Here is a 24,822-nt window from a genome sequence, read left to right as displayed (position 1 = left end):
GACGTATTTCCGGCGCGCCCGCCCTAGCGGTCTTCACACTGGCGCGGCTGTGACGCGACGGAGGCGGTGGGAGCGGGAGCCGTGGGCACTTTGCACGGGTGAGGCCTGGAGAGCGGGTGGACGTGCAGACTAGAACCCGGGACCCACCCGGCTGCGCCCCCAGACTCTCCGCTGCCCACGAGCCTCGGAGTGGCACCCTCTCCTGGCCGTCTCCTCTCGTGGGGCCCGAAGAACGGGTGCAAAGCCGGGTTCGTCCACTGTACTGCGCGGGCGCGCGTTTCGTTTTTCGGGTTTGCCACGGTTCTGCGACTCCCTAAAGGTTGAGGGCTACTGAATTAGAAGAAACGCCGAGCTGGCTTCTGGTGGGCTGCCGGGCGCCGGGCAGCGTGCTTGGGCTAGGGAGGGCAGGGCGAGTTTACTCTGAGTAGAGCAACCGCAAGACCTCCTTTAAAAATATCAGTTCTGAGCTTCGGCGTTGGACAGGCCGCCTGTCATTCAGCCCCTTCAGACCCTCTCTCACTCCCTGTCTTCCGGAGCGTCAGTGAAGCCCGGGTGAGGTGTTTTCCCACACGCCGGGGGCCCGGAGCTGAGAAGGGGCATGGCCAGCATCACGCAGCTGTTCGACGACCTGTGTGAGGCCCTCCTGCCGGCTGCCAAGACTCACCTGGGCCAGCGCAGTGTGAACCGGAAGAGGGCAAAGCGGAGCCTCAAGAAGGTGGCCTACAATGCTCTTTTCACAAATCTCTTTCAAGATGAGACTCAACAGCTGCAGCCTGACATGTCAAAACTACCAGCGAGAAACAAGATCCTCATGTTGTCCTTTGACTTGAGAGTGGGTGGCCTGGGCCCCAAGGCCGACCGTTTGGAGGAGCTTGTGGAGGAGCTTGAAGCAGCCCCTTGCTGTCCGCTTTTGGAGGTGGGGTCTGTTTTGGACCTCCTGGTTCAGCTGGCAGGGAGTGGTCCCTCTCAAGTTCTGCCGAGAAAACGAGACTACTTCCTTAACAACAAGCATGTGGGGAGAAACGTTCCGTACAGCGGCTATGATTGCGATGACCTGAGTGTGTTTGAGATGCACGTTCAGTCTCTGATCTCCAGAGAAGAGTGTTTGTGTCACAGCATGATCCAGGAAACACTTGAGGTTATGGAGGCTGCTCCAGGCACTGGCCTGCCCACCGTCGGGCTCTTCTCATTTGGTGACCCTTGTGGTGACAGGTTCGAGAGAGACACCCGGGTCTCGCTCTTCGGGGCCCTTGTGCACAGCCGCACTTATGACATGGACGTCCGACTGGGCCTGCCCCCCCTGCCAGACAATGCGGACGTCTCTGGGCTGGCCATTAAGGTAGAATGTTTGGTTTTTTCTCTTTCATCTCTCCCGGGGTTTGGAAAATGCTTTATGTGACCTTTCTGATTCTTTTTTTGTTGTTGTTGTTGAGACTGTATCACTCTGTCACCCAGGCTGGAGTGCAGTGGCGCGATCTTGGCTCACCGCAACCTCCACCTTCTGGGCTCAAGCAGTTCTCGTACCTTAGCCTCCCAAGTAGCTGAAATTACAGGCACCTGCCACGACGCCCGGCTTAATTATTATTATTATTATTTTTTTGAGATGGAGTCTTGCTCTGTTGCCCAGGCTGGACTGCAGTGGCGTGATCTCGGCTCACTGTAACCTCCGCCTCCCGGGGTCATGTGATTCTCCTACCTCAGCCTCCCGAGTAGCTGGGATTCAGGCGCACGCCACCACGCCCAGCTAATTTTTGTATTTTTAGTAGAGACGGGGTTTCACCATGCTGGCTAGGCTGGTCTTGAACTCCTGACCTCTTGATCCGCCTGCCTCGGCCTCCCAAAGTGCTGGGATTACAGGCATGAGCCACTGTGCCCAGCCCGGTGACCTTCCTCTTATCATGGTAAAAGGGGGGATAGTCTGGTGGCTGCATTGTCCTGAGGTGGGGCTGCTGGAGTGGCCTTCCTGGCGGCCACCCTCCTCTGCAGCAACAGTGCTGCCCACCTGCCGGCCAAAGGAACGTGCTGCTTTTCATCTTTACCTAACAGGGCATGTCGTTAAGCCACCTCTGCCTTCTAGAGCTGCCATTTAATTTGAAGTTAATTAAAACAAAATAAAAAATTCAGTTCCTCAGCCCCACAAGCCACATTTCAAGTGCTCAGTAGCCACGTGTGGCAAAAGTGTTCATGTTCTATAATTTGTGCAATTGGATATGCTTTTGCTGTCTGTCGCCTGAGGCTTTCCCATGGTACTATGTAGCTCCTCATTCGAGTTTTGTATTTTATTGCTTTATCAGTGTTGCCAAAAGGATACATTGTTACTAGTGATTCTATTCTTATTCGATAGCTAGATGATTTAGAAACATACATAATGCTACAGCAAATGTCTTTATGTACAGCAGTTTTGTTTTTTTGTTTTTGAGACAAGTCTTGCTCTGTCGCCCAGGCTGGAGTGCAGTGGTATGGTCTCAGCTCACCGCAACCTCCATCTCCTGGGTGCAAGCGAGTCTCCTCCCTCAGCCTTCTAAATATCTGGGACTACAGGCGTGCGTCACCACACACAGCTAATTTTTGTGTTTTATATATTTGCATTTTTATGTTTTTATTTTATTTTATTTTATTATTATTATTTTTTGAGACAGTCTAGCTCTGTCGCCTAGGCTGGAGTGCGGTGGCACAATCTTGGTTCACTGCAAGGTCTGCCTCCCAGGTTCACACCATTCTCCCGCCTCAGCCTCCCGAGTAGCTGGGACTACAGGCACCTGCCACCACGCCCGGCTAATGTTTTGTATTTTTAGTAGAGACGGGGTTTCACCGTGTTAGCCAGGATGGGCTTGATCTCCTGACCTCGTGATCCGCCCGCCTCGGCCTCCCAAAGTGCTGGGATTACAGGCGTGAGCCCGGCCTGATTTTTTTCTTTGAGATGGAGTCTTGTGTAGGGACCAGCCCTACAGGGTCTGTGGGTTTTTCTCCCCGTGTGCGGAGACGAGAGATGGTAGAAATAAAAACACAAGACAGAGATAAAAGAAAAAACAGCTGGGCCCCGGGGGACCACTACCACCCAGACGTGGAGACCGGTAGTGACCCCAAATGCCAGGCTGTGCTGTTATTTATTGGATACAAGACAAGGGGGCAGGGTAAGGAGTGTGAGCCATCTCCAATGATAGGTAAGGTCACATGTCCACTGGAGAGGGGGCCCTTCCCTGTTTGGCAGCCGAGGTGGAGAAAGAGAGAGGAGACAGTTTACGCCGTTATTTCTGCATTTCAGAGACTTCTATAGTACTTTCACTAATTCTGCTGCTGCTATCTAGAAGGCAGAGCCAGGTGTACAGGATGGAACATGAAAGCCGACCAGGAGCGTGACCGCTGAAGCACAGCATCACAGAGAGACGGTTAGGCCTCTGGATAATTGCGGGCAGGCCTGACTCATGTCAGGCCCTCCACAAGAGGTGGTGGAGCAGAGTCTTCTCTAGCTCCCCCAGGGAAAGGGAGACTCCCTTTCCCGTCCGCTAAGTAGTGGGTGCTTTTCCTAGGCACTGACGCTACCGCCAGACCAAGGTCCGCTAGGTAACGGGCGTCTTCCCAGGTGCTGCATTACCACTAGACCAAGGAGCCCTCTAGTGGCCCTGTCCGGGCATAACAGAAGGCTCACACTCTTCTGGTCACTTCTCACCGTGCCGCTTCAGCTCCTTTCTCTATATGGCCTGGTTTCTCGTAAGTTATAATTGTAGAGCGAAGATTATTATAATATTGGAATAGGGAGTAATTGCTGCAAACTAATGATTAATAATGTTCTTATATAATCATATTTATGATCTATAGTATAACTATTCTTGTTCTATATGTTTTCTTTATTATACTAGAACAACTCGTGCCCTTGGTCTCTTGCCTTGGCACCTGGGTGGCTTGCCGCCCACAGTCTTGCTCTGTCGCCCAGGCTGGAGTGTGGTGGCGCAATCTCAGCTCACTGCAACCTCCGTTTCCCGGATTCAAGCAATTCTCCTGCCTCAGCCTCCCGAGTAGCTGGGACCACAGGTGCCCACCACCATGCCTGGCCGATTTTTATATTTTTAGTAGAGACGGGGTTTCACCATGCTGGCCAGGCTGGTCTCGAACTCCTGACCTCAGGTGATCCACCCGCCTCAGCCTCCCATAGTGCTGGGATTACAGGCGTGAGCCACCGTGCCCGGCCCTGGTGTACAGTAGTTTTTTAATGTTTAGTGTGATTTTTTTATTCTGGGTTCCCCATGATGGAATTTCCACGTCTGAGGCATCTCAAAAAGTTTCACTGTAAGTTCCACTGAGGCTTATGTGTTATATGGAATTGGAAATTGGCAGCTTTGACGAATTATTTTAATTCCTTAAATGGCTCATTGGTGGGAAACATTGTATGGTACACATGTGCTTGAGAAAAACAGAAGGAACATTTTGCTAGGTCTTTGCCTCTAACAAGTCAATGGAACTAGGTGGATAAAGTTCCTGGAATTCTCATCGCCCTTGGATGAAATGTGGGCATAGGAATAAGTGGCGGTTTGCCCTTCCCTATGTCTCCAGGTCCCACCGAGTGTGGATCAGTGGGAAGACGAAGGATTCCAGTCAGCGTCCAACTTGACTCCTGATTCGCAGTCTGAGCCCAGCGTGACCCCAGACGTGGACCTGTGGGAAGCCGCACTCACCTATGAGGCCAGCAAGCGGAGGTGCTGGGAGCGAGTCGGCTGGTGTGTGCCCTTCTTTGCCTTGGCATGCAGTGCCCCTACCCCTGCATGAGCGTGGCCTTGGGTGGGGTGTGTGGGGGTGGGGTGTGTGGGGGGCGTTGTGTACTCAGGGGTCCAGGCAGTTGTAATGGGTTAGTAACCTAAGCTAGTGTCCAAAATTGAGTCCTGGGAGTTAAGAGAAATGCAGAGGGGAAAGCACTAACAGCCTTTAAGGAGGCCTCACCTCCCCGTGCCAGTAACCAGATCACACCTGTCGGGCAGAGCTCCCCTCCCCGTGCCAGTAACCAGATCACACCTGCTGGGCAGAGCCCACCTCCCCGTGCCAGTAACCAGATCACACCTGTCGGGCAGAGCTCCCCTCCCCGTGCCAGTAACCAGATCACACCTGCCGGGCAGAGCAGTCGGGGCAGCTAAGTTATGTCCTTAAGAGCAAGAGAGCTGCCTGGCCGGCTGTGTGGTTAGTGCCAGGAAGAAATGCCCTCTGGGCACGGGGTGCTGATGAAGGAGCCGTTTCCGTCTGTGTCTGGAGGAGTTGGGAGGGGCAGTCTGGGCTATGAGAAGCTCCAGCTGCAGCAGCTTTTTCCTGACCGGTGCCAGCAGCTTGCTCTCTGGATGCGGTAGCCACTCACTCCCTGGCTCACCTGGGTCCAGAGGCCTCTGCACTCAGCACCTGTCAGAGTCTTTAATGTGGTGGTATCTTTTGATAACTCCCAGAACCCAGGTAGAGAATATGCATTTTGGCCGGGCGCGGTGGCTCATACCTGTAATCCCAGCACTTTGGGAGGCCAAGGCCGGCAGATCACCTGAAGTCAGGATTTTGAGACCGGCCTGGCCAACATGGTGAAACCCCGTCTCTACTAAAAATACAAAAATTAGCTGGGCGTGGTGGCGCTCACTTGTAATCCCAGCTACTCAGGAGGTTGAGGCACAAGCATCGCTTGAACCCGTGAGGCGGAGTTTGCAGTGAGCCGAGATTGCACCACTGCACTCCAGCCTGGGTGACAGAGTGAGACTATCTCAAAAAACAAAAAAAACACGCATTTCCCCAAATGTTTGGCCATGGAATGCCCTGTTCACATCCAGTCCACTGGTGATCCTGTGGGTATCGGTTTGGGGAGTGTTGGGTGAAAGAGTCAGGGCTGGCCGGGAGCTGAGCGCTCTGGGATGCAGTGGCCGGGCTCTTGCAGCCTGGACAGGAGCATGTGCCCCCGGGTGGGCGAGCTTTCCTGACATCATGAAGATTCCCGCAGGGATGACTATCTCCCTGCTTCCCAGCACAGCGGTGGTGGCCTTATCCTGACTGCCAGGGCCTTCCTGCCGTGTCACTTCCTGCTGGTGCATCAGTCAAAGCAAATCTCATGGTCCTGCTCTCTGCCAATCCCTCACATGTTTAAAAACTGGCCTTTGGGAGGCTGAGGCAGGCGGATCACGAGGTCAGGAGATCGAGACCATCCTGGCTAACACAGTGAAAACACATCTCTACTAAAAATACAAAAAATTAGCCAGGCGTGGTGGCAAGTGCCTGTAGTCCCAGCTACTGGGGAGGCTGAGGCAGGAGAATGGTGTGAACCCAGGAGGCGGAGCTTGCAGTGAGCGGATATCACGCCACTGCACTCCAGCCGAGGTGACAGAGCGAGACTCCGTCTCAAAAAAAAAAAAACTGGCCCTACAAGTTATTGCTTTATTCTGTACATGTCTGCTAATAGTATTTTTTTCTCTTTTTTTGGTATTTATTTATTTATTGAGGCGGAGTCTCGTTCTGTTGCCCAGGCTGGAGTGTGGTGGCACCATCTCCAGCTCACTGCAACCTCCGCCTCCCAGGTTCAAGTAATTCTCCCTGTCTCAGCCTCCTGAGTAGCTGGGATTACAGGCACCCGCCACCATGCCCAGCTAATTTTTGTAAAAACTCAACCTTCCAATACCAGGTTCCCTTCACCTGGAACATTCTTCAGCTCACCATAATTAGGCAACTCCTTTCATCCTAAACAAACTAGGTCCCCCAAACTCTCCCTCATAAGTTTGTCTCTCTCTCTCTCTCTTTTATTTTTCTTTCTTTCTCTTTGCCCTTGTTGCCCAGGCTGGAGTGCAATGATGCGATTTTGGCTCACTGCAACCTCTGCCTCCTGGGTTCAAGCGATTCTCCTGCCTCAGCCTCCCGAGTAGCTGGGATTACAGTGGGATTAGAGGCATGTGCCACCACGCCTGGCTAATTTTGTATTTTTAGTAGAGATGGTGTTTCTCCATGTTGGTCAGGCTGGTCTTGAACTCCCAACCTCAGGTGATCCACCCGCCTCGGCCTCCCAAAGTGCTGGGATTACAGGCATGAGCCACTGCGCCCATCCTTTTTTTGTTTTGTTTTGAGATGAAGTCTTACTCTGACACCCAGGCTGGAATGCAGTGGTGTGGTCATGGCTCACTGCAACCTCCACCTCCTGGGTTCAAGCAGTTCTCCCTGCCTCAGCCTCCTGAGTAGCTGGGATTACAGGGGTGCATCACCATGTACGGTTAATTTTTGTATTTTTTGTAGAGATGGGGTTTCACCATGTTGGTCAGGCTGGTCTTGAACTCCTGACCTCAGGTGATCTGCTTGCCTCAGCCTCCCAAAGTGCTGGGATTACAGGCACGAGCCACCGTGCTGGCTGTATTTCACTTATTAGCTCCCCCTTTTCTAGGTTCATTTTTTCGGGTTGCTGATTAGGAGACACGGTCACTCACTCTCCTCATCACCTTGTTCTGAATACGCTGGAGACTGCAGAGCTCTGGCACTGTGGGGGCACCTGTGGTGGTTCCTACGCTGCAGAGCTCCGGCACGGTGGGGCCTGGCGGTTGTTCCTACAGGGAGGTGCTGCTGTGTGCCTGGCAGTGTGCTGAGCACAGCCTGGGCAGCTCCTGTAGGGACTTTCTCTGCCCAGGGCCTTGCAGAGTGAAAGTGCTGTGGTCATCTCAGTGTCCAGCGGCTGACCTGCACATGGCCACACAGTGGCTGACCTGCACATGGCCACACAGTGGCTGGACCTGAGTTTACGTCCCCTGGGCCCCTCTACTCCCTGATCCCACGGCCCCTGACACTGCAGTCGGGTCAGCCTGATGCTGTGGTTCAAGTTCCTTTGGCAAATCGTTTGGTCTTGTTTCATTTTAAATCCCAGCCACCTGCTAGTTTCCTGCTGTGATGAGCTCTGACCAGCAGGTGGCTAAAGAAACTGCCGCCCAGCCAGAAATTGAGCCCTCTCCACTCTCCAAGACATCAACCCTGCTGTCCCACAGGTCCCAAGACCCCACGGGGGGCCACTCTCCCCTGCTGTAGTCCACCCTGAGAGCCAGCACTGTCCGATTGCTCACGGCCCTCCCTGCTGCTGAGCTGCAAGGGCTGGGTTAAGGCGGAGGGAGGCCTTTCAGACCCTGGAATGGTCTCTTTCTCTGCATGTGCCATCCATCTGGGGGAAGCATTTTGCTACATTTTGGGCTGTGTTCTCCCTGGGGACCTGTGGGGGGCGGTGTTCACTCCATAGCCTACAGGATGCTGCGCTGTGTCTTTGTGTTTTCGCTATGGGCTTTTTTTTCTCAGCTTTGAGTCACCAAGGGGGTGTACAGCCATGGCAGCGCTGGGGTCCAGTCCTGGAGGAGATGGGGTAGAAGTGGCTGCAGGGGGAAGCAGGGTTGTGCCCACAGCCTGCACCCCTGCCGAGGCCATCTGCAGGAAGAAATGCAGGGTCAGACAGAGGCTCTGAGAGGCTGTGTCTTTCTCATGCTCATCTCATCCTGAGGGGTCCAGAGCGGCCCCACCTGCTGACTGGACACCTCAGGGCTGGTCTCCTTCCTTCTGCCCCCTCCAGCCCACCCTCCACATAGCAGAGGTGGTCAGTAAAAGTGTGTTTCTTGGAGCTGATTGTTTTTGCAGGGAGGATGGGGGTGTGAGTGTGTGCAGCGCCAGTACATGTGGTTTCAAAGCCTCAGCACCGGCAGGAGGCAAATTCCTCAGAGTTGCATGTGCCCAGGGCTGCCTGTACCAGCCCAGCTTGCCTGTTTTTGTCTTAAAAATTTGTGAACTAGGCCGGGCACGGTGGCTCACGCCTGTAATCCCAGCACTTTGGGAGGCCGAGACGGGTGGATCACGAGGTCAGGAGACCGAGACCATCCTGGCTAACATGGTGAAACCCTGTCTCTACTAAAAATACAAAAAATTAGCCGGGCGCGGTGGCAGGCGCCTGTAGTCCCAGCTACTCTGGAGGCTGAGGCAGGAGAATGGCGTGAACCCGGGAGGCGGAGCTTGCAGTGAGCCGAGGTCGCGCCACTGCACTCCAGCCTGGGTGACAGAGCGAGACTCCGTCTCAAAAAAAAAAAAAAAAAAAAATTTGTGAACTTGGCCGGGTGCAGTGGCTCATGCCTGTAATCCCAGCACTTTGGGAGGCTGAGGTGGGCGGATCACGAGGTCAGGAGATTGAGACCATCCTGGCTAACACAGTGAAACCCCATCTCTACTAAAAATACAAAAAATTAGCCAGGCGTGGTGCCACGTGCCTGTAGTCCCAGCTGCTCGGGAGGCTGAGGCAGGAGAGTGGCGTGAACCCAGGAGGCAGAGGTTGCAATGAGCCGAGATCATGCCACTGCACTCCAGCCTGGGTGACAGAGCCAGACTCCATCTCAAAAAAAAAAAAAAAATTGTGAATTTTTTTCTGTATCCATCTCTTACGGTGTTTCTGAGGTGGGGTAGTAAAATTTATATGATATTTTTACCGTCTTAACCAGTTGTACAGCTTTGTAATGCTGTGTGTATTTTCACTGCTGCACAGCAAATCTGCAGGAAACTCTGAACCCATTAAACAACTCCCCATTCACTCCACTTTTTTTTTTTTTCCGAGATGGAGTCTTGCTCTGTTGCTCAGGCTGGAGTGCAGTGGCACGATCTTGGCTCACTGCCACCTCCACCTCCCGGGTTCAAGCCATTCTCCTGCCTTAGCCTCCCGAGCAGCTGGGATTATAGGCCCATGCCACCACGCCCAGCTAATTTTTGTGTTTTTAGTAGAGTCAGGGTTTCACCATGTTGGCCAGGCTGGTCTTGAACTCCTGACCTCGTGATCTGCCTTTCTTGGCCTCCCAAAGTGTTGGGATTATAGGCGTGAGCCACCGCGCCTGGCCTCCACTTTCTGTCTCTAGGATTTTGGCCACTGTAGGGACCTCATGTAAGTGGAGTTGCACAGTGTTTTGTGATGGCTCATTTTACTCCACTTGGCGTCCTCGAGCGCCATCCCTGGGGAGACAGTGTTTTGTGATGGCTCATTGCACTCCACGTGGCGTCCTTGAGTGCTGTGCCTTCTGGAGCATGTGTCTGAGCTGCCTTCCTTTTTAAGGCTGAATGATGGGGGGGGGTCTGCACGGACTGTATTTATTCTCCTCCGTCGGGTGCTCAGGCTCCTCTTCCCCTGGCTGTTGTGGATGATGTTGCTGTGGACGGGGGCGTGGATACTGCTGTGGACAGGCACGTGAGTGCTTCCGTGGACCTGGGTGTGGGTGCTGCCATGGACAGGGATGTGGATGCTGCTGTGGACCTGGGTGTGGATGATGCTGCCGTGAATAGGGGTGTGAATGCTGCCATGGACACGCGTGTGGATGATGCTGCAGTGGATAGGGTTGTGGATGATGTTCCTGTGGACGGGTGTGGATACTGCCGTGGACAGGGGGGTGGCTGATGCCACCGTGGACGGGGGTGTGTGTGGCTGATGCTGCCGTGGACGGGGGTGTGTGTGGCTGATGCTGCCGTGGATGGGTGTGGATGCTGCTGTGGATAGGGGTGTGGATGATGCTGCTGTGGACAGGGTGTGGATGCTGCTGTGTACATGGGTGTACAAATCTTGTTTTGTTTCTAACAGAAGAATACTTTATGAGTGAGTCACCATCTTGAGGGCCACTGGTGTGGCCTGGGGTGCTCTTCCAGGGCTGGGCCAGTCGGATACCCCCGGCCATGCCCAGGACCCCAGGTAGGTGCCCTGGAACACTTTTCCACATGAGTTGTCCTGATAGAATCGATTGTGCTGGTATTCGCAGCAGCAGCATCCACAAAAGGCTGGGTGGTGAGTTGACATTCGTACCTGGCTATGTTTCTTAGAGTTTATTGTTTTGAATCACTTCCGTTCATGCCCATTCCCAAGAGAAAGCCTCCGGGTGCTGAGGTGCAGGTCACGACGTCTGCTCATGGCCTCTCTCCTGCCCCCCTCGCAGCCCACCTGGCCACAGAGAGGAGCCTTACCTGACAGAGGCGGGAAGGGACGCTTTTGACAAGTTCTGCAGGCTCCGCCAAGGGGAGCTCCAGCTGCTTGCCGGGGGCATCCTACAGGCCCCGCAGCCCGTGCTGGTGAAGGAGTGCGAGCTGGTGAAAGATGTGCTGAACGTCTTGATTGGGGTCGTGTCTGCCACGTTTTCCCTCTGCCAGGTGAGAACTGCTCACTCCCGGCCACAGTGGTGTGGGGCTGGCCTGCCCTCCACCACGCACTGCCCAACCCTTTGTGGGGCAGAACAAGCCCCAGTGCAGGGAGTGGGGAGTGGCAGGGAAGGCCAGCTCCGAGGGCCACCAGTGATGACAGCCAAAGTCATCCCATTTTGGTTCTAAAAGGTGTTAATTTATTAATGTCCTTTTAAAAAGCTGCAGAGAAATAACATGTTTATTGCTGTCGGCAAAGCGATAGAAAATGTTCCTCCCCCCATTGCCATTTCCATCGTGGAGAAGTGCCAGGCGCGTTCTGAGCCTTCCCACCGCTGGCAGGAGCACCTGCCTGCCAAGAGCGTCCCGAGATTGGGGTCTGCGCTGCTCTTCTCACTGGACCGCGGTGTCATCCGGGATGGGGCCGGGACTTGCTGGTTCTGGCACCAGCTGCCGTTTAGCCAGCCCTCTTGCTGGGCACTGAAGAAGTAAATGGATATATTCAGAAAAATGAAGTTTTGCTCTGCAGCTTTTTCATTTAAGTGCTTATCCCCTTCCTTTGTCTTAAATGTTCTTTTATGGTGGCCATTCTTAGACTTCAGAATGGACTAGAAGCACAGCCAGTGACTGCCCCAGAAAAGTGCTCACCAGCAAGCTCCAGCTGCTGCCGGCGCTGAGGGTGCCTGTTCTCAACACCGTGCTCACAGCTCATCTTGTCTGTCGTAGGGATAGCCTTATTGTGTGGAACCAACCCTGACTCTTTTTTTTTTTTTCTGAGACAGCGTCTCCCTCTCTTGCCCAGGCTGGAGTGCAGTGGCACCATCACAGCTCACAGTAGCCTCGACCTCCTGGGCTGAATCTCAATCCTCCCACCTTAGCCTCCCATGTAGCTGGGACTACAGGCACGTGCCACCACACTCAGCTCATTTTTTTCTTTTCTTTTTTTTTTTTTTTGAGACAGAGTCTCGCTCTGTTGCCCAGTCTGGAGTGTAATGGCACGGTCTCAGTTCACTGCAAACTCTGCCTCCCAGGTTCAAGCAATTCTCCTGCCTCAGCCTCCCGAGTAGCTGGGATTACAGGTGCCTGTCACTACAGCCGGCTAATTTTTGTATTTTTAGTGGAGATGGGGTTTCACCATGTTGCTCAGGCTGGTCTCTGACTCCTGACCTGAAGTGATCCACCCACCTCAGCCTCCCAAAGTGCTAGGATTACAGGCGTGAGCCACTACGCCTGGCCCACCCAGCTAATTTTTAAAATGCTTGAAGAGATGGGGTCTTGCCGTGTTGCCCAGGCTGGTCTTGAACTCCTGGGCTCAAGTGATCTGCCTGCCTCAGCCTCCCAAAGTCCTGGGATTGCAGGTGTGAGCAGCCACGCCCAGCCCTAGTCATCTTTTTTCTTAATTATTCTAGCTAAGACTTGTCAATTTTGTTGATCTTTTCAAAGAGCCAACTTTTTGTTTCGTTCTATTGTTTTACTATTTTGTATTTTTTTTTTTTTTTCTTTTTGAGACGGATTCTCACTGTGTCTCCCTGGCTGGAGTGCAGTGGTGCGATCTCAGCTCACTGCAGGCTCCGCCCCCCGGGGTTCACGCCATTCTCCTGCCTCAGCCTCCCGCATAGCTGGGACTACAGGCGCCCGCCACCTCGCCCGGCTAATTTTTTGTATTTTTAGTAGAGACGGGGTTTCACCCTGTTAGCCAGGATGGTCTCGATCTCCTGACCTCGTGATCCGCCCGCCTCGGCCTCCCAAAGTGCTGGGATTACAGGCGTGAGCCACCGCGCCCAGCCTTCTTTTTTTTTTTTTTTTTTTTTCTGGAGACAGGATCACCCAGGCTGGAGTGCAATGGCTCAAACATGACTCACTGCAGCCTCAACTTCCTAGGCTCAAATTGCTCCTCCTGCCTCAGCCTTCTGAGCAGCTGGGACCAACAGGCATGCACCACCACGTCTGGCTAATTTTTATTTTTATTTTTATTTTGAGATGGAGTCTTGCTCTGTCTCCCAGGCTGGAGTGCAAAGGCGTAATCTCAGCTCACTGCAACCTCTGCCTCCCGCATTCAACGATTCTCCTGCCTCAGCCTCCTGCATAGCTGGGACTACAGGTGCACACCACCACGCCTGGCTAATTTTTGTATTTTTAGTAGAGACGGGGCTTTGCCATGTTGGCCAGACTCGTCATGAACTCCTGACCTGAAGTGATCCACCCGCCTCGGCCTCCTGAAGTGCTGGGATCACAGGAATGAGCCACCATGCCTGTCCTAACTTTTAAAATTTTTTAGAGATGGGGGTCTTGCTGTGTTGCCCAGGCTGGTCTCAGACCTCTGGGCTCAAGTGATGCTCCTGCCTCAGCCTCCCAAAGTTCTGGGATTATAGGTGTGAGCCACTGTGCTTGGCCTAACAGCTCTTTTTAAAATATCTCTTTAGGGTATACACAGTGCCGTTGTGGTTTGATATCTTGTTCCTTTGTAACGTGGGATATCTCTTTTTCCTAACGTGGGTATTTGCAGCTGTAACCTCCCTCCTGGCTTCTGCTGCCCATTCGTTTTGGTTGTCATGAGCCCTCTATTGGGGTCTCCACTCTGGTTGTAAACATATTTCGGAGAATGTGCTGTGGCGAGTCTTTGTGCATCTTCCATCATTTCCTCTAATTCATCCCTAGGCGTCGAATGAGCGGGTCTCACGGCCATCATGTTTTATAGCTTCTGCCCCAGGAGGCTGTTTGTGTACTTGTGTCCTGTGAAGGTGTTCTGTTTTTTTCTACCCTTTTCTACACTTGGCATTTTAAACATGCATTTTTCAGTGTGGTCAGTGAGGATTTGTGCCTCGGTCTGGTCCCTCGGTGTAGGAGTTCTGGGTATGCCTTCTGGGCATTTGCTTTTGGGTCCTGGGGGCACTCTAGGTGGTGTGGGTTTGGGTGCAAGGGTGGAGGGAGACGGCACCTTACTGGGGGTCTGGGTGCCTGGCCTCTGTGACTGGTGTCCTCTGCCCCTGTGCAGCCAGCCCAGGCCTTTGTGGTGAAGCGGGGCGTCCACGTGTCAGGAGCGTCTCCCGAGAGCATCAGCAGCCTGCTCTCGGAAGTGGCCGAGTATGGGACCTGCTACACGCGCCTGAGTCACTTCTCTCTGCAGCCCGTCCTGGACTCTTTGTACAGCAAAGGCCTCGTGTTCCAGGTATGGCCTTCGCCTCATGGTTGTCACACACCTTTGTGAGAACGGTGCACACGACCTGGAAAAGAGAATCTCAGAGGTCCTTCTGCAGGACCAGAGAGTCTAAACCTTTTCTTTCCTTGCTAACATCCGAAACCCGATAGTGGCTCTTGAGGGATGGGTCAGTGAGGATGTTTTACCTCACTAGAAACCTGGGGCGGATGTGTGTGGGCCCTGGGGTGCATGGGAGGCAGGTGCAGCCAGCATTAGGGGTGCGCAGGGCAGGAAAGGTGTGAATGGGGCTCTTGCTGCCTGCTCCCCAGTGGGCCCGGCACATTGCAGATGACTGACAGGGCAGGGCCCTCCTGTTGGGTGAATTTACATTGCTGGGAGTTCTGAGCCAAGTCTGGCTCCGGAAGCTACTGTTTGGTGAGTCTTGAAGCTGGCTCATGGGCTGGGAAGAGGCCCATGGGACAGGGTCTGCACCTTGAGTGGGAGAGAATAGGCAGGCGGATGATGGGGCATTTGGGGGATTGAGCGGAGGGTGTCAGGGAAGGTGGGCAGAGGGCCCTGGAGGAGCCACGCGGCGCAGCCTCCTTCGACTGTTGCTGCCGCAGCAGGGGCTGTCGGGTGGGGTGATGTGGTGAGGTTTACGTTTTAGACGGGCTGTGGAGGTGGGCGTGGTGGGAGCTGCACGGGGCGGGGAGAGCTTCTAGGTAGAGGCTCAGCCCTGGGGGACTTGAGAGCTAGAGATGGTGGAGAAGGGGTCAGAGCAGGGGACGCTGAGAAGGGCTGGACTGTGGTTCTTGCTTATCTGGCAGGCATAGCCAGGCGGCTCCTGGGGTGGGTGGACTGAGATTGGTCGAGGGTGCCCCTGTCTTAGCGTGACCTGCAGGGCCTGCTGCTGTGGCATTGCCCAGGATGCTGGTGCCACTGAGACAGCTGTGGTCCGAGCAGCTGCAGCCCTCACAGCAGTAGTGTCCGTGCACAGAGCACGGCCGCTGTTTCCCCCCTCACTCCCCCAGCCCCTTTGCCACGCCCCTGGGGCAGCTGGTCTCAGATGAGAGGAAGGGTTGGTGGCGGACCACAGCTTCTGGCTTCTTGTGGATGGGCTGCATTTCCGCCTGGCCCGGTGGTGGGACGTGGCTCACAGAGGCCCACTGCTTGGAAATGGAGCCCAGAGCCAAGGCAGGAAAGCAAGCGCTGTGCCCAGCACTGGTGCCCCTCAGGCCCTAGGCACAGCTGCGTCCATGTGCCTGGCCGCCCTCCTCCCAGCCTCTTTGCCCACAGGCCTTCACCAGTGGCCTGAGGAGGTACCTGCAGTATTACCGGGCCTGTGTCCTTTCCACTCCGCCCACCCTGAGCCTCCTCACCATTGGTTTTCTCTTCAAGAAACTGGGCCGGCAGCTCAGGTGAGCCTCAGCATGGCAGCTGAACAGGGGACTTTGCGGGAGCGGTGTGGGGCTTGCTCGGCGGTGGAGGGTTTGCCCTGCTCCCTGGCAAGGAGGGCCTGTGAGAACAGCCCTCAGCAGGCGACTGGACAGCCCTTGGCTGGCTGAGTTCACCAGGTGCCGGGCGCTGAGCGGGTGTGTCTGCTGTGGGCCCACCACAGCTGCCCCATCCAGGCCCTCCAGGCCCGGCAGCTCCTGCCTAATTGGCACACAGGGTCCCTGGGGATGTGGCGTCTGATACACACAAGCTGGTTAGTGAGCACCCAGGCTGGGGCTATTGGCAAGTGCCGTCAGAGAAGGAAGAGTGAGGAGTGGGGCGTTGGGAGCAGTGGGAGAGGCGACCTTCCAGGCTGAGGAGCAGAGTGTGGCAGCGCTGAGGAGACCCAAGGGCTGAGACACTGCGGGGCAGGGGACCTGGGCTGTGAAGGGTGCGAGTTGTGGCAGATGCTTGGTACCACTGTGTGGATGGGAGGGGCTCTCAGGTGCAGCCCCCGGAAGTGGGAGGATCAGGGTGATTCATGTGTTGGCCGGAGCCTGGGAGGGAGGGCCTGTTGGGTGTGGGTACTTCAGTGGGGTGTGTGTGGACAGCGCAGGGGCACAGGGCTGGGCACGAGTCCTGCAGGGAGCCCATTTCTGGGTCGTTGGGGTGCATGTGGTTTTTAAAGCCTGCATCTGAAGTCAGTTGCCCCAGGGAGCATGAAGATACGTGGAGATTTTGCTCACGATCTGATCCAGGCCTGGGGACCCTGAGCCCGGTCACCTGGTCTGATCCTGCCTCTGGGTCTAGGTACCTGGCTGAGCTCTGTGGCGTTGGGGTTGTGCTCCCGGGCACCTGTGGAGGAGGCCCCAGGGCCGCGTTTCCCACCGTGAGTTGTGCGTCCCTGCCGAGTGTGTCAGCCTGGCAGGCTCCAGGAAAGGGGGGCGGCTGAGCGTGTCCCTGGGGGGCTGCTGCCGGCAGGGCTGTGCCTCATTCCCAGTGCTGGGTGCACTGAGCTGCGCCCCCCCGCCCCCTTTGCGGTCTGCAGGGCGTGAAGCTGTTGTCCTACCTCTACCAGGAGGCGCTGCACAACTGCAGCAACGAGCACTACCCTGTGCTGCTGTCCCTGCTGAAGACCAGCTGCGAGCCCTACACCCGGTGGGCAGTGGGCTGGGCGGGTGTGGCGGGCGCGCACTCCCACCAGGCAGACATTTGAGAGCAGTCCTTTGTCAGACACCTGCTGAATGTGGGGATCACACAGGAAGGGGAGGGCAGGATAGGTGGACTGGGCAGGAGCCCCCAACCCCCCACCCGAACCCCACTCCACACCCCGCACCCTGCCCCCACTCCATCCTGCCCCTCATGGATGGCCACACCCCACCCCACCTCTCACAGCTACGACCTTGCCCCTCACTGACAGCCACGCCCCTGCCCTGCTCCTCACTGACAGCCACGCCCCACCCCGCCCCTCACTGCTGGCCCCACCCACCTCTCCGCTGACTACACCTACCCCTGCTGCTCCCCCACTGCAGGTTCATCCACGACTGGGTGTACAGCGGGGTGTTCAGAGACGCTTATGGCGAGTTCATGATTCAGGTGAACCACGAGTACCTCAGCTTCCGAGGTAGGTGGCAGCTGGTTGCGGGGCAGGGGTCCCTGCCTGTGGGCCTGGGTTCAGGGCCATGGCCATGCCGGCCACCCTGGTGTTCACCCTACCTTAGATAAGTCGTACTGGACACATGGCTACGTGCTCATCTCCAAAGAAGTGGAGGACTGTGTTCCTGTGTTTCTGAAGCACATTGCCCACGACGTATACGTCTGCGGGAAGACCATTAACCTGCTGAAGCTCTGCTGCCCCCGGGTGAGGAGGGGCTCATGTGTGGGGAAGAGAGGGGCCGGTCTTCCCTGGGTCTGAGTGCTGGTGGCTGTGCTTGTGTCCCCTTTGGCAGCATTACCTCTGTTGGTCCGACGTCCCCGTCCCCCGGATCTCGGTGATTTTCTCCCTTGAGGAGTTGAAGGAGATTGAGAAGGACTGTGCCGTCTACGTTGGGCGCATGGAGAGGGTGGCCCGCCACAGCTCTGTCAGCAAGGAGGAGAAGGTGCGTGGCACCACGGGTCTCGGGGGCTTTCCCTAATCCCTGCCTCTGCTTCCTGGGGTCTCAGGTTGGTGGGGTGGACGTGAGGGCTGTGCAAGATGGGGGCCTCCCTTCTGGCATTTTCTGTCCTGGCGGTGGCCTGGGTGGGTGCCAAGGGGGAGCTGAGATGAATGTTCTGGAGCCAGATGCCAGGCAGGGGCTCTGTCTTCTCCTCCTGGGTCTGGGTGGCTCAGCCCGAAGCCCAGGCTTTGCTGGCATGGGAAACTCCGCTGGGGCTTCCCCTGGGCCCGCCGGCTGTGGACAGACAGTCCTAGTCCTGGCTGCACTCCAGGGCGGCAGGGCCTGTGGTCCTGCACTCAGATGGCCTTCGCCCTTTGCAAGCCCCTCTCCTGCTGGGAAGGGACAGTGTGTCAGGGACGGGCCATGTCTCTCCTGTGTCCTCTGGGAGGGGCTTGGTGGTACAGTCAGTGCCATTCCCAGGAACACCCTTTCTGGCCTGGTGCCTGGCGGGCAGCAGGGATAATTGGGCAGGGGCAGGCCTAAGGGGCTGAGTGGGGGAAGCCCCCTCTCTGAGGCCTCTTGGTTTCCTTCCAGGGTGGGCACACACAGCCTGGGGTCCTCAGCCCCAGATGTCTCTATGAGAGCCGGTCAGCTCCCGTTCGTGGGCTGGAGCCAGCCTTGCCACTGCTGAGAGCCTGGGGGGTGTGGGAGGGGCGGCGGGGGCGGGGTGGTGTCCCTCCTCGAACCCTTGGACCATGTGTCTCCCCTGCTGGCCCTGAGTCCACAGGTGTCTGGGCATCCTAGGTGAGGGGTCAGAGGATTCGGTTGCGGTTTTTTCCTTTGAGACAGGGTCTCCCTGTGTCAGCCAGGAGGCTGGAGTGCAGTGGCTCAAACATGGCTCACTGCAGCCTCCACCTCCCAGGCTCAAGGGATCCTCCTGCCTCAGCTCCCCTGACCCCCACCAAGTAGTTGATACTACAGGCACCCGCCACTACACCTGGCTAATTTTTGTATTTTTAGTAGAGATGGGGTTTTGCTATATTGTCTAGGCTGGTCTCGAACTCCTAAGCTCATGTGATCTACCCACCTCGGTCTCCCAAAGTGCCAGGATTACAGGCGTGAGCCACTGCACCCAGCCAGCATGCTTTGATTACCAGTTGTCTTTCTCAGGAATTACGTATGGAAATTGCAAAACAAGAATTAATCGCTCATGCCCGGGAAGCAGCATCCAGGGTCCTGAGTGCACTGAGTGGTGAGTGGCCCCAAGTCCTCCCTTCTGCAGTTCCGGGGGGCCTTGCTGGGGCCTCCTTGTGACAGTGCGCCCCTTACTGTCCCAATGTAGACCGGCAGATGTCAGAACGGATGGCCTTGGACGCCCGGAAGCGTGAGCAGTTTCAGAGGCTGAAAGAACAGTTTGTGAAGGACCAGGAGGTGGGTAGGACTTGTCCCTGCGGGGTCAGGCCTGTCAGTCCTGATTTCACAGGCCAGGCTCTGTGTGTTTTATAGCGACGCCAGGCGGCCAGGCAGGAGGAGCTGGATGATGACTTCAGCTACGCCCGTGAGCTCCGAGACAGGGAGAAGAGGCTGAAGTCCCTGGAGGAGGAGCTGGAGAGGAAGGCGAGGTAGGGCAGCCCGGGCTCCAGGCCCAGGGGTGCAGTGCGGCAGGGGCCCCGTAGCTCTGGCTTAATCTTACTGATGATTTTACTTTTTGTTTTGAAAACCTTCAAACATACATTAAGGTAGAAAGACCAACATGCTGAACCCAGAGTGGCTGTGGGCGTTCTGCCGTATCCAGGCATCCTCAGCCGTTCTGCGCCTTGTCTTGTAGATGGTTTGTATGGATTAGGGTCCAGGCTAGGCCTGCGTACTGTTTGGGGTCCTGTCTCTTTATTTATCTTCTTTCTGAACATCTCCCGCTTATTCATTTTTAAGTCTGTTATTGGTCTGACAGAGACAGGGCGTTTTTTTTTTTTTTTTGAAACGGAGTCTCACTCTGTCACCCAAGATGGAGTGCAGTGGCACAATCTCGGCTCACTGTAATCTCCGCCTCCCAGGTTCAAGCAATTCTCTTGCCTCAGCCTCCTGAGTAGCTGGGATTACAGGCATCCGCCACCACATCCAGCTAATTTTTTGTATTTTTAGTAGAGACGATGTTTGACCATGTTGGCCAGGCTGGTCTCAAACTCCTGACCTCAGGTGATCCACCTGCCTCGGCCTCCCAAAGTGCTGGGATTACAAGCACGAGCCACTGCGCTCAGCTGAGATAGGGCATTTGTCCAGCACAGCATCTGAGTCTGTCTCCCTGTGCCGTCATCGGCCTGTCCTGTGCTGTCATCAGGTGGTCCCAGGCTGAGTAGTGCTGGAGCCTTCAAGGAGCTGTTTGGGGTTTTGGAGAGAGTCTCTCACAGAAGGGGCTGGCCGCTTCCTGCTCAGCCCTACGATGCTGGTGGTCCCAACCTTAGATCTGTTTATGGAGCCAGCGAGGGATGTGTGTGGAGGGGTGCGCGTGCCTGTGTGCACCCATGTCCTTGTATGCATTTATGCACGCGTACGTGTTCGTGCATGTATGTCAGTCGATACTGTCCTGTTAACACATGGAGAAAACCAGGCCTAGACACTACGTCTCTGGCCTGTGGCAGCCAAATTAGAGCTGGCCAGTCCAGGTTTGAGCCCAGTTGCCTGCTGGTGAGAAGCTCAAAATCATGGGGCACGATCGGTGAGGCAGGCTTTGAATTCAGCAAATAAAGCATTTGTGTGGGTTTTGCTTCATGTGCTTTTTTGCATTAGTCTTCAGTTCTCAGGTTTGTACCTGTAGAAGGGGAAGAGGCCTAACTTCTTCTTCTTTTTTTTTTTTTTTTTGAGATGGAGTCTTGCTCTGTCCCCCAGGCTGGAGTGCAATGGCGGGATCTCCGCTCACTGCAAGCTCCGCCTCCCGGGTTCACGCCATTCTCCTGCCTCAGCCTCCCAAGTATTTGGGACTACAGGCGCCTGCCACAATGCCCGGCTAATTTTTTGTATATTTAGTAGAGACGGGGTTTCACCGTGTTAGCCAGGATGGTCTCCATCTCCTGACCTCGTGATCCACCCACCTCTGCCTCCCAAAGTGCTGGGATTACAGGCTTGAGCCACCGCGCCCGGCCATGGCCTAACTTCTTAGGGGCCTGGGGCGCTCGGCCTCCTGCTCACCCCTTGCTTCAGGCCACACGGGATCTCATTCTGGTATTCGTCCAGCAGACGTTGCTGAGCCCTGGCTGGACACTGACTCACCAGGGTCTCCCAGCCTGGCAGGTAGAAGAGCCTGCCTGGTGCTGCCTTGCAGGTGCTGTGAGGGCCCAGAGCTGTCAGCCCCTGGTAGGGGGAGACTGGGGGGCAGGGGCCCACTGGGGCCTCTGTTATGGAGAACCAGCCTGGCCTGAGGGGCGCCAGGTAGATGGGGTGGGGTGACTCTTGTGGCCGTGTCCTCTCTGGTGTGTGGCTTCAGGCAGGCGCTGGTCGACCACTACAGCAAGCTCTCTGCAGAGGCAGCTCGTCGGGAGCAGAAGGCGCTGTGGAAAATCCAGAGGCACCGGCTGGGGAGTGCACGGCTTCGTTTTCTCTTAGAAGATGAGAAACACATTCAGGTATCTCTGCGGCTTCAGATGGCAGCTCTTCCCCTGGGCTTTGGGGGTCTGGAAACCCCCTGAGACTGCACACAGACCTACATGCTCTTCTAGGAGAGGGCTGGTGGCTCTCGTGTTTGCGGCAGAGCTCTGTCTCTCTCCCCGTGTGCCACCAAATTGCACAGATACAGGTGGTGAGGAGCTCATGGTTTTGGAGTACTTTCTGCAGGCCCAGGGTCCCAGTGGAGCTCAGCACAAGCCTCGTCTGGTTCAGTGCACATGGCTGCCATGGGCGGTAGGGGCTGTGGCTTTGTGTGGGGTAGGGCCGTGCTTGACTCCAGCTCTGCCGGTCACCCCTCTGGCTTGAATTTCAGGAGATGCTGAAAGCAGTGTCTGAGGCTCACCAGCCCCAGGAGCCGCCAGACATCCTCTTGAGCATGCACCCCCAGGTAAGCGGTGGAGCGGAACCCAGGGTGCCCTAGCTCTGAGCTGGGGGTGCCGGGCCTGGTGGTTTTCCCATAGCCCTCGGCACCTGGTGTTGGTCATGGCGGCAGAGCTGAACTTGGGGGACAGAGTTCGAGGGCTGAGGGAGTCTGAGACCAGACTGGGTCTGATGTCACCTGTGTTTCAGGTCACATCTCCAGGCCCTGAGCACCCAGAGGGAGGCCGAGGCTGTGATTCTGGGTGTGCGGAGCAACACTCGGCTGCCTGGGATGGCCGGAACAGGCCAGGCCTGCTGACCCCACAGCCCCTTAAGCCTCTAGCAGTGGGGGCTGGTGGCACGGGGCTGCAGCAGGTGGAGGCCAGACCCTTCTCTGACAGCCTCAGCATTGGAGACTTCCTACCTGTGGGCCCAGGGGCTGAGCCGTCCGTGCAGACTGGCGTGGTCCCTCTCCTGGAGGTGGCGCTGCAGACCATTAACTTGGACCTGCCCCCCTCAGCTCCTGGGGAGGCACCCACAGCAGCCAGCACTCAGCCCTCCAGGCCACAGGAGTACGACTTTAGTACTGTCCTGAGGCCAGCTGTGGCCACCTCACCTGCACCAGGGCTCCTGCAGGCTGCAGAGTGCAGCTTGGGCAGCTCAGGGCTACAGCTGTGGGAGGACAGTTATGGGAAGCTGGATGCCTGTGGCTCTGCCTTGCGGGAGACTCTGCCCCCCTCACACCCACCCAGATGTGCTGCTCTGGAGGAGGGGAGCAGCCAGCCCACAGAGCAGCTCTTTGGGCAGGAGTCAGGGGATGGTCTTCCCACAGGGGACTACGCTTCTGAAATAGCTCCCACCCGGCCACAGTGGAACACCCACGGGCACGTGTCTGACGCCAGCATCAGGGTCGGGGAGAACGTGTCAGATGTGGCTCCCACCCGGCCACGGTGGAACATCCATGGACACGTGTCCAATGCCAGCATCAGGGTTGGGGAGAACGTGTCGGACGTGGCTCCCACCCGGCCACGGTGGAACACCCACGGGCATGTGTCCAATGCCAGCATCAGGGTTGGGGAGAACGTGTCGGACGTGGCTCCCACCCGGCCACGGTGGAACACCCATGGACACGTGTCTGACGCCAGCATCAGCCTGGGGGAGCCTGTGTTGGACGTGGCTCCCACCTGGTCACGGTGGAACACCCATGCACCCATCCCTCCGCCCCACATGATGCTGGGGGCTCTCTCACCAGAAGCGGAGCCCAACACACCCAGGCCCCAACAGAGCCCCCCTGGCCACATGTCCCAGTCAGCGCTCTGCCTGGGAGCACAGAGCACTGTGCTGGACTGTGGGCCACGGCTGCCTGTAGAAGTGGGGCCATCTCTGTCCTCCCCCAGCTCGGGCTGCGGGGAGGAGAGCATCAGCGTGGGGGAGAACGTGTCAGACGTGGCTCCCACCCAGCCATGGTGGCCCAACACCCCGGGAGACGGTGTCTCTGAAGAACTAGGTCAGAGTAGGGTGGCTGGTGGTCAGGAGTGGGACTGTGGGACCCACAGAGCCTGGGAGGTAGGCGGGCAGTGGGGTTGGTGGCATGTGAAGTTCCCCTCAGGCCTCCTTGTCAGCCAGGACCTGGGCTGCTGTGGGGGACATGGGAGGGGCTGCTTGAGCCAGGGCCGGCTCTGCTCTGTCCCCTACACAGGCCCTCGGCCCTGATGCCCTCATGTCCACTTGTGTCCACACAGGCCCTGGGAGGAGCGGGGACACTGAGGACCTCTCTCCAAATCGGCCTCTGAACTCACAGGTTAGGTGGATGCAGCCTGGGGGTCCCACAGCAGGCAGGGAGGGCTCTGTCTCTAGCTTATCACGCGGGTGGGTCCCACATGCGATTTTCCTTTTTTTGGCACAAGCTGATTGTTGGGGCAGTGTGTGGTGGGGAGGTGGTTCTGAGGCTGGTGTTTTGTTAGGAAGACACAGCTGCCCAGAGCAGCCCAGGCCCTGGTGAGGAGGAGGAGGCAGTGGCGGCGGAGGCTCAGGGCGGGGAGCAGAACTACCTGGCAGGCCTGGCAGGGCAGTACCACTTGGAGCGGTACCCGGACAGTTACGAGTCCATGTGTGAGTGCAGCAGCTGCTGCTGGCAGGGAGCCCTGCGCTGGCCGGTTCCCAGCACGTGCTCCATCTCCTGTGGGTGGGGGTGGACCCCCGGGCTGGCCAGTTCCCAGTACGTGCGTGCTCCATCTCCCGCAGCGGAGCCGCCCATCGCTCACCTTTTGCGCCCTGTGCTTCCCTGGGCCTTCGCCTTCCCCGTGGACCCCCAGGTCCAGTCTGCCGCTGATGAGACTGCCGTGCAGCTGAGCGAGTTGCTGACGCTGCCCGTGCTCATGAAGCGCTCCATCACGGCACCATTGGCCGCCCAGTGAGTGCCCCTGCCCCAGTCTGCCCACCTAGCCCGTCCTAGCCTGCCCTGACTCCAGCTGCCTCCTGCCAGCATCTCCTTGGTGAACAAGGCCGCTGTCGACTACTTCTTCGTGGAGCTGCACCTGGAGGCGCACTATGAGGCGCTGCGGCACTTCCTGCTGATGGAGGACGGCGAGTTCGCCCAGTCCCTCAGCGACCTGCTCTTTGAGAAGGTGACCTCCGGACACGGAGTGGGGCCAGTGGTAGAGGGGAGGCCGTGGGAAAGGGGAGACTGGCTGCAGGCCCACAGCCCCCTGCTGCTCTGGCACAGCCCCGTGGGACGCCAGCGAGTGCCAGGCATGTGCTTGGGACTCCTGGGGATGCTGGTCCCTTTTCTGCCCAGCTTGGAGCTGGGCAAACGCCCGGAGAGCTGCTCAATCCGCTGGTGCTGAACTCTGTGCTGAGCAAGGCCCTGCAGTGCAGCCTGCATGGGGACACCCCGCACGCCTCCAACCTCTCCCTCGCTCTCAAGTACCTGCCTGAGGTGTTTGCCCCCAACGCCCCGGATGTGCTGAGCTGCCTGGAGCTCAGGTACAAGGTCAGCAGCAGCCC

General features: G+C 56.8%; 1 protein-coding gene and 2 long non-coding RNA genes across 9 annotated transcripts in view; 1 reads left to right on the top strand and 2 right to left on the bottom strand.

The window, feature by feature from the left end:
* The first annotated feature begins 46 nt into the window (after nt 1-46).
* TUBGCP6 (tubulin gamma complex component 6) overlaps nt 47-24,822 on the top strand; it is a 25,906-nt gene continuing 1,130 nt past the window's right edge. For 3 of the 6 annotated variants that reach the window (XM_032138228.2, XM_032138227.2, XM_032138229.2), the window contains exons 1-21: nt 47-1,339; nt 4,552-4,715; nt 10,929-11,139; nt 14,123-14,296; nt 15,563-15,684; nt 16,511-16,589; nt 16,749-16,858; nt 17,233-17,324; nt 17,422-17,561; nt 17,650-17,799; nt 18,967-19,048; nt 19,139-19,227; nt 19,303-19,418; nt 21,278-21,416; nt 21,770-21,844; nt 22,027-23,323; nt 23,559-23,617; nt 23,781-23,928; nt 24,061-24,229; nt 24,302-24,443; nt 24,614-24,808. In XM_032138228.2, the coding sequence (XP_031994119.1) occupies nt 599-1,339; nt 4,552-4,715; nt 10,929-11,139; nt 14,123-14,296; nt 15,563-15,684; nt 16,511-16,589; nt 16,749-16,858; nt 17,233-17,324; nt 17,422-17,561; nt 17,650-17,799; nt 18,967-19,048; nt 19,139-19,227; nt 19,303-19,418; nt 21,278-21,416; nt 21,770-21,844; nt 22,027-23,323; nt 23,559-23,617; nt 23,781-23,928; nt 24,061-24,229; nt 24,302-24,443; nt 24,614-24,808 (4,494 nt within the window). In that variant the 5' untranslated portion in view covers nt 47-598. Of the gene's footprint in view, nt 1,340-3,223; nt 3,712-4,551; nt 4,716-10,928; nt 11,140-14,122; nt 14,297-15,562; nt 15,685-16,510; nt 16,590-16,748; nt 16,859-17,232; nt 17,325-17,421; nt 17,562-17,649; nt 17,800-18,966; nt 19,049-19,138; nt 19,228-19,302; nt 19,419-21,277; nt 21,417-21,769; nt 21,845-22,026; nt 23,324-23,558; nt 23,618-23,780; nt 23,929-24,060; nt 24,230-24,301; nt 24,444-24,613; nt 24,809-24,822 lie in introns of those variants that run through there. The other 3 variants (XR_004245343.2, XR_004245344.2, XM_032138231.3) reach the window with 2 other exon arrangements.
* LOC131381981 (uncharacterized) lies at nt 11,268-16,859 on the bottom strand. 2 transcript variants are annotated; one of them, XR_009211102.1, is made up of 4 exons: nt 16,770-16,848; nt 14,655-14,758; nt 14,066-14,351; nt 11,268-11,607 (listed from the first exon to the last, which is right to left on the bottom strand). It is a non-coding gene; the product is annotated as an uncharacterized LOC131381981 (long non-coding RNA). The 2 variants fall into 2 exon arrangements; XR_009211103.1 differs by lacking the exon at nt 14,655-14,758 and having other exon boundaries at nt 16,770-16,859.
* LOC116458515 (uncharacterized) lies at nt 16,863-18,964 on the bottom strand. The gene is made up of 4 exons (XR_004245345.2): nt 18,884-18,964; nt 17,656-18,185; nt 17,417-17,518; nt 16,863-16,937 (listed from the first exon to the last, which is right to left on the bottom strand). It is a non-coding gene; the product is annotated as an uncharacterized LOC116458515 (long non-coding RNA).

The sequence above is a fragment of the Hylobates moloch genome, unplaced genomic scaffold, assembly GCF_009828535.3.
Source record: "Hylobates moloch isolate HMO894 unplaced genomic scaffold, HMol_V3 SCAFFOLD_19, whole genome shotgun sequence".
Classification (NCBI taxonomy): Eukaryota; Metazoa; Chordata; class Mammalia; order Primates; family Hylobatidae; genus Hylobates; species Hylobates moloch.
Note: the sequence above shows the minus strand (reverse complement) of the source record. Positions and strands in the feature narration are given on the sequence as shown.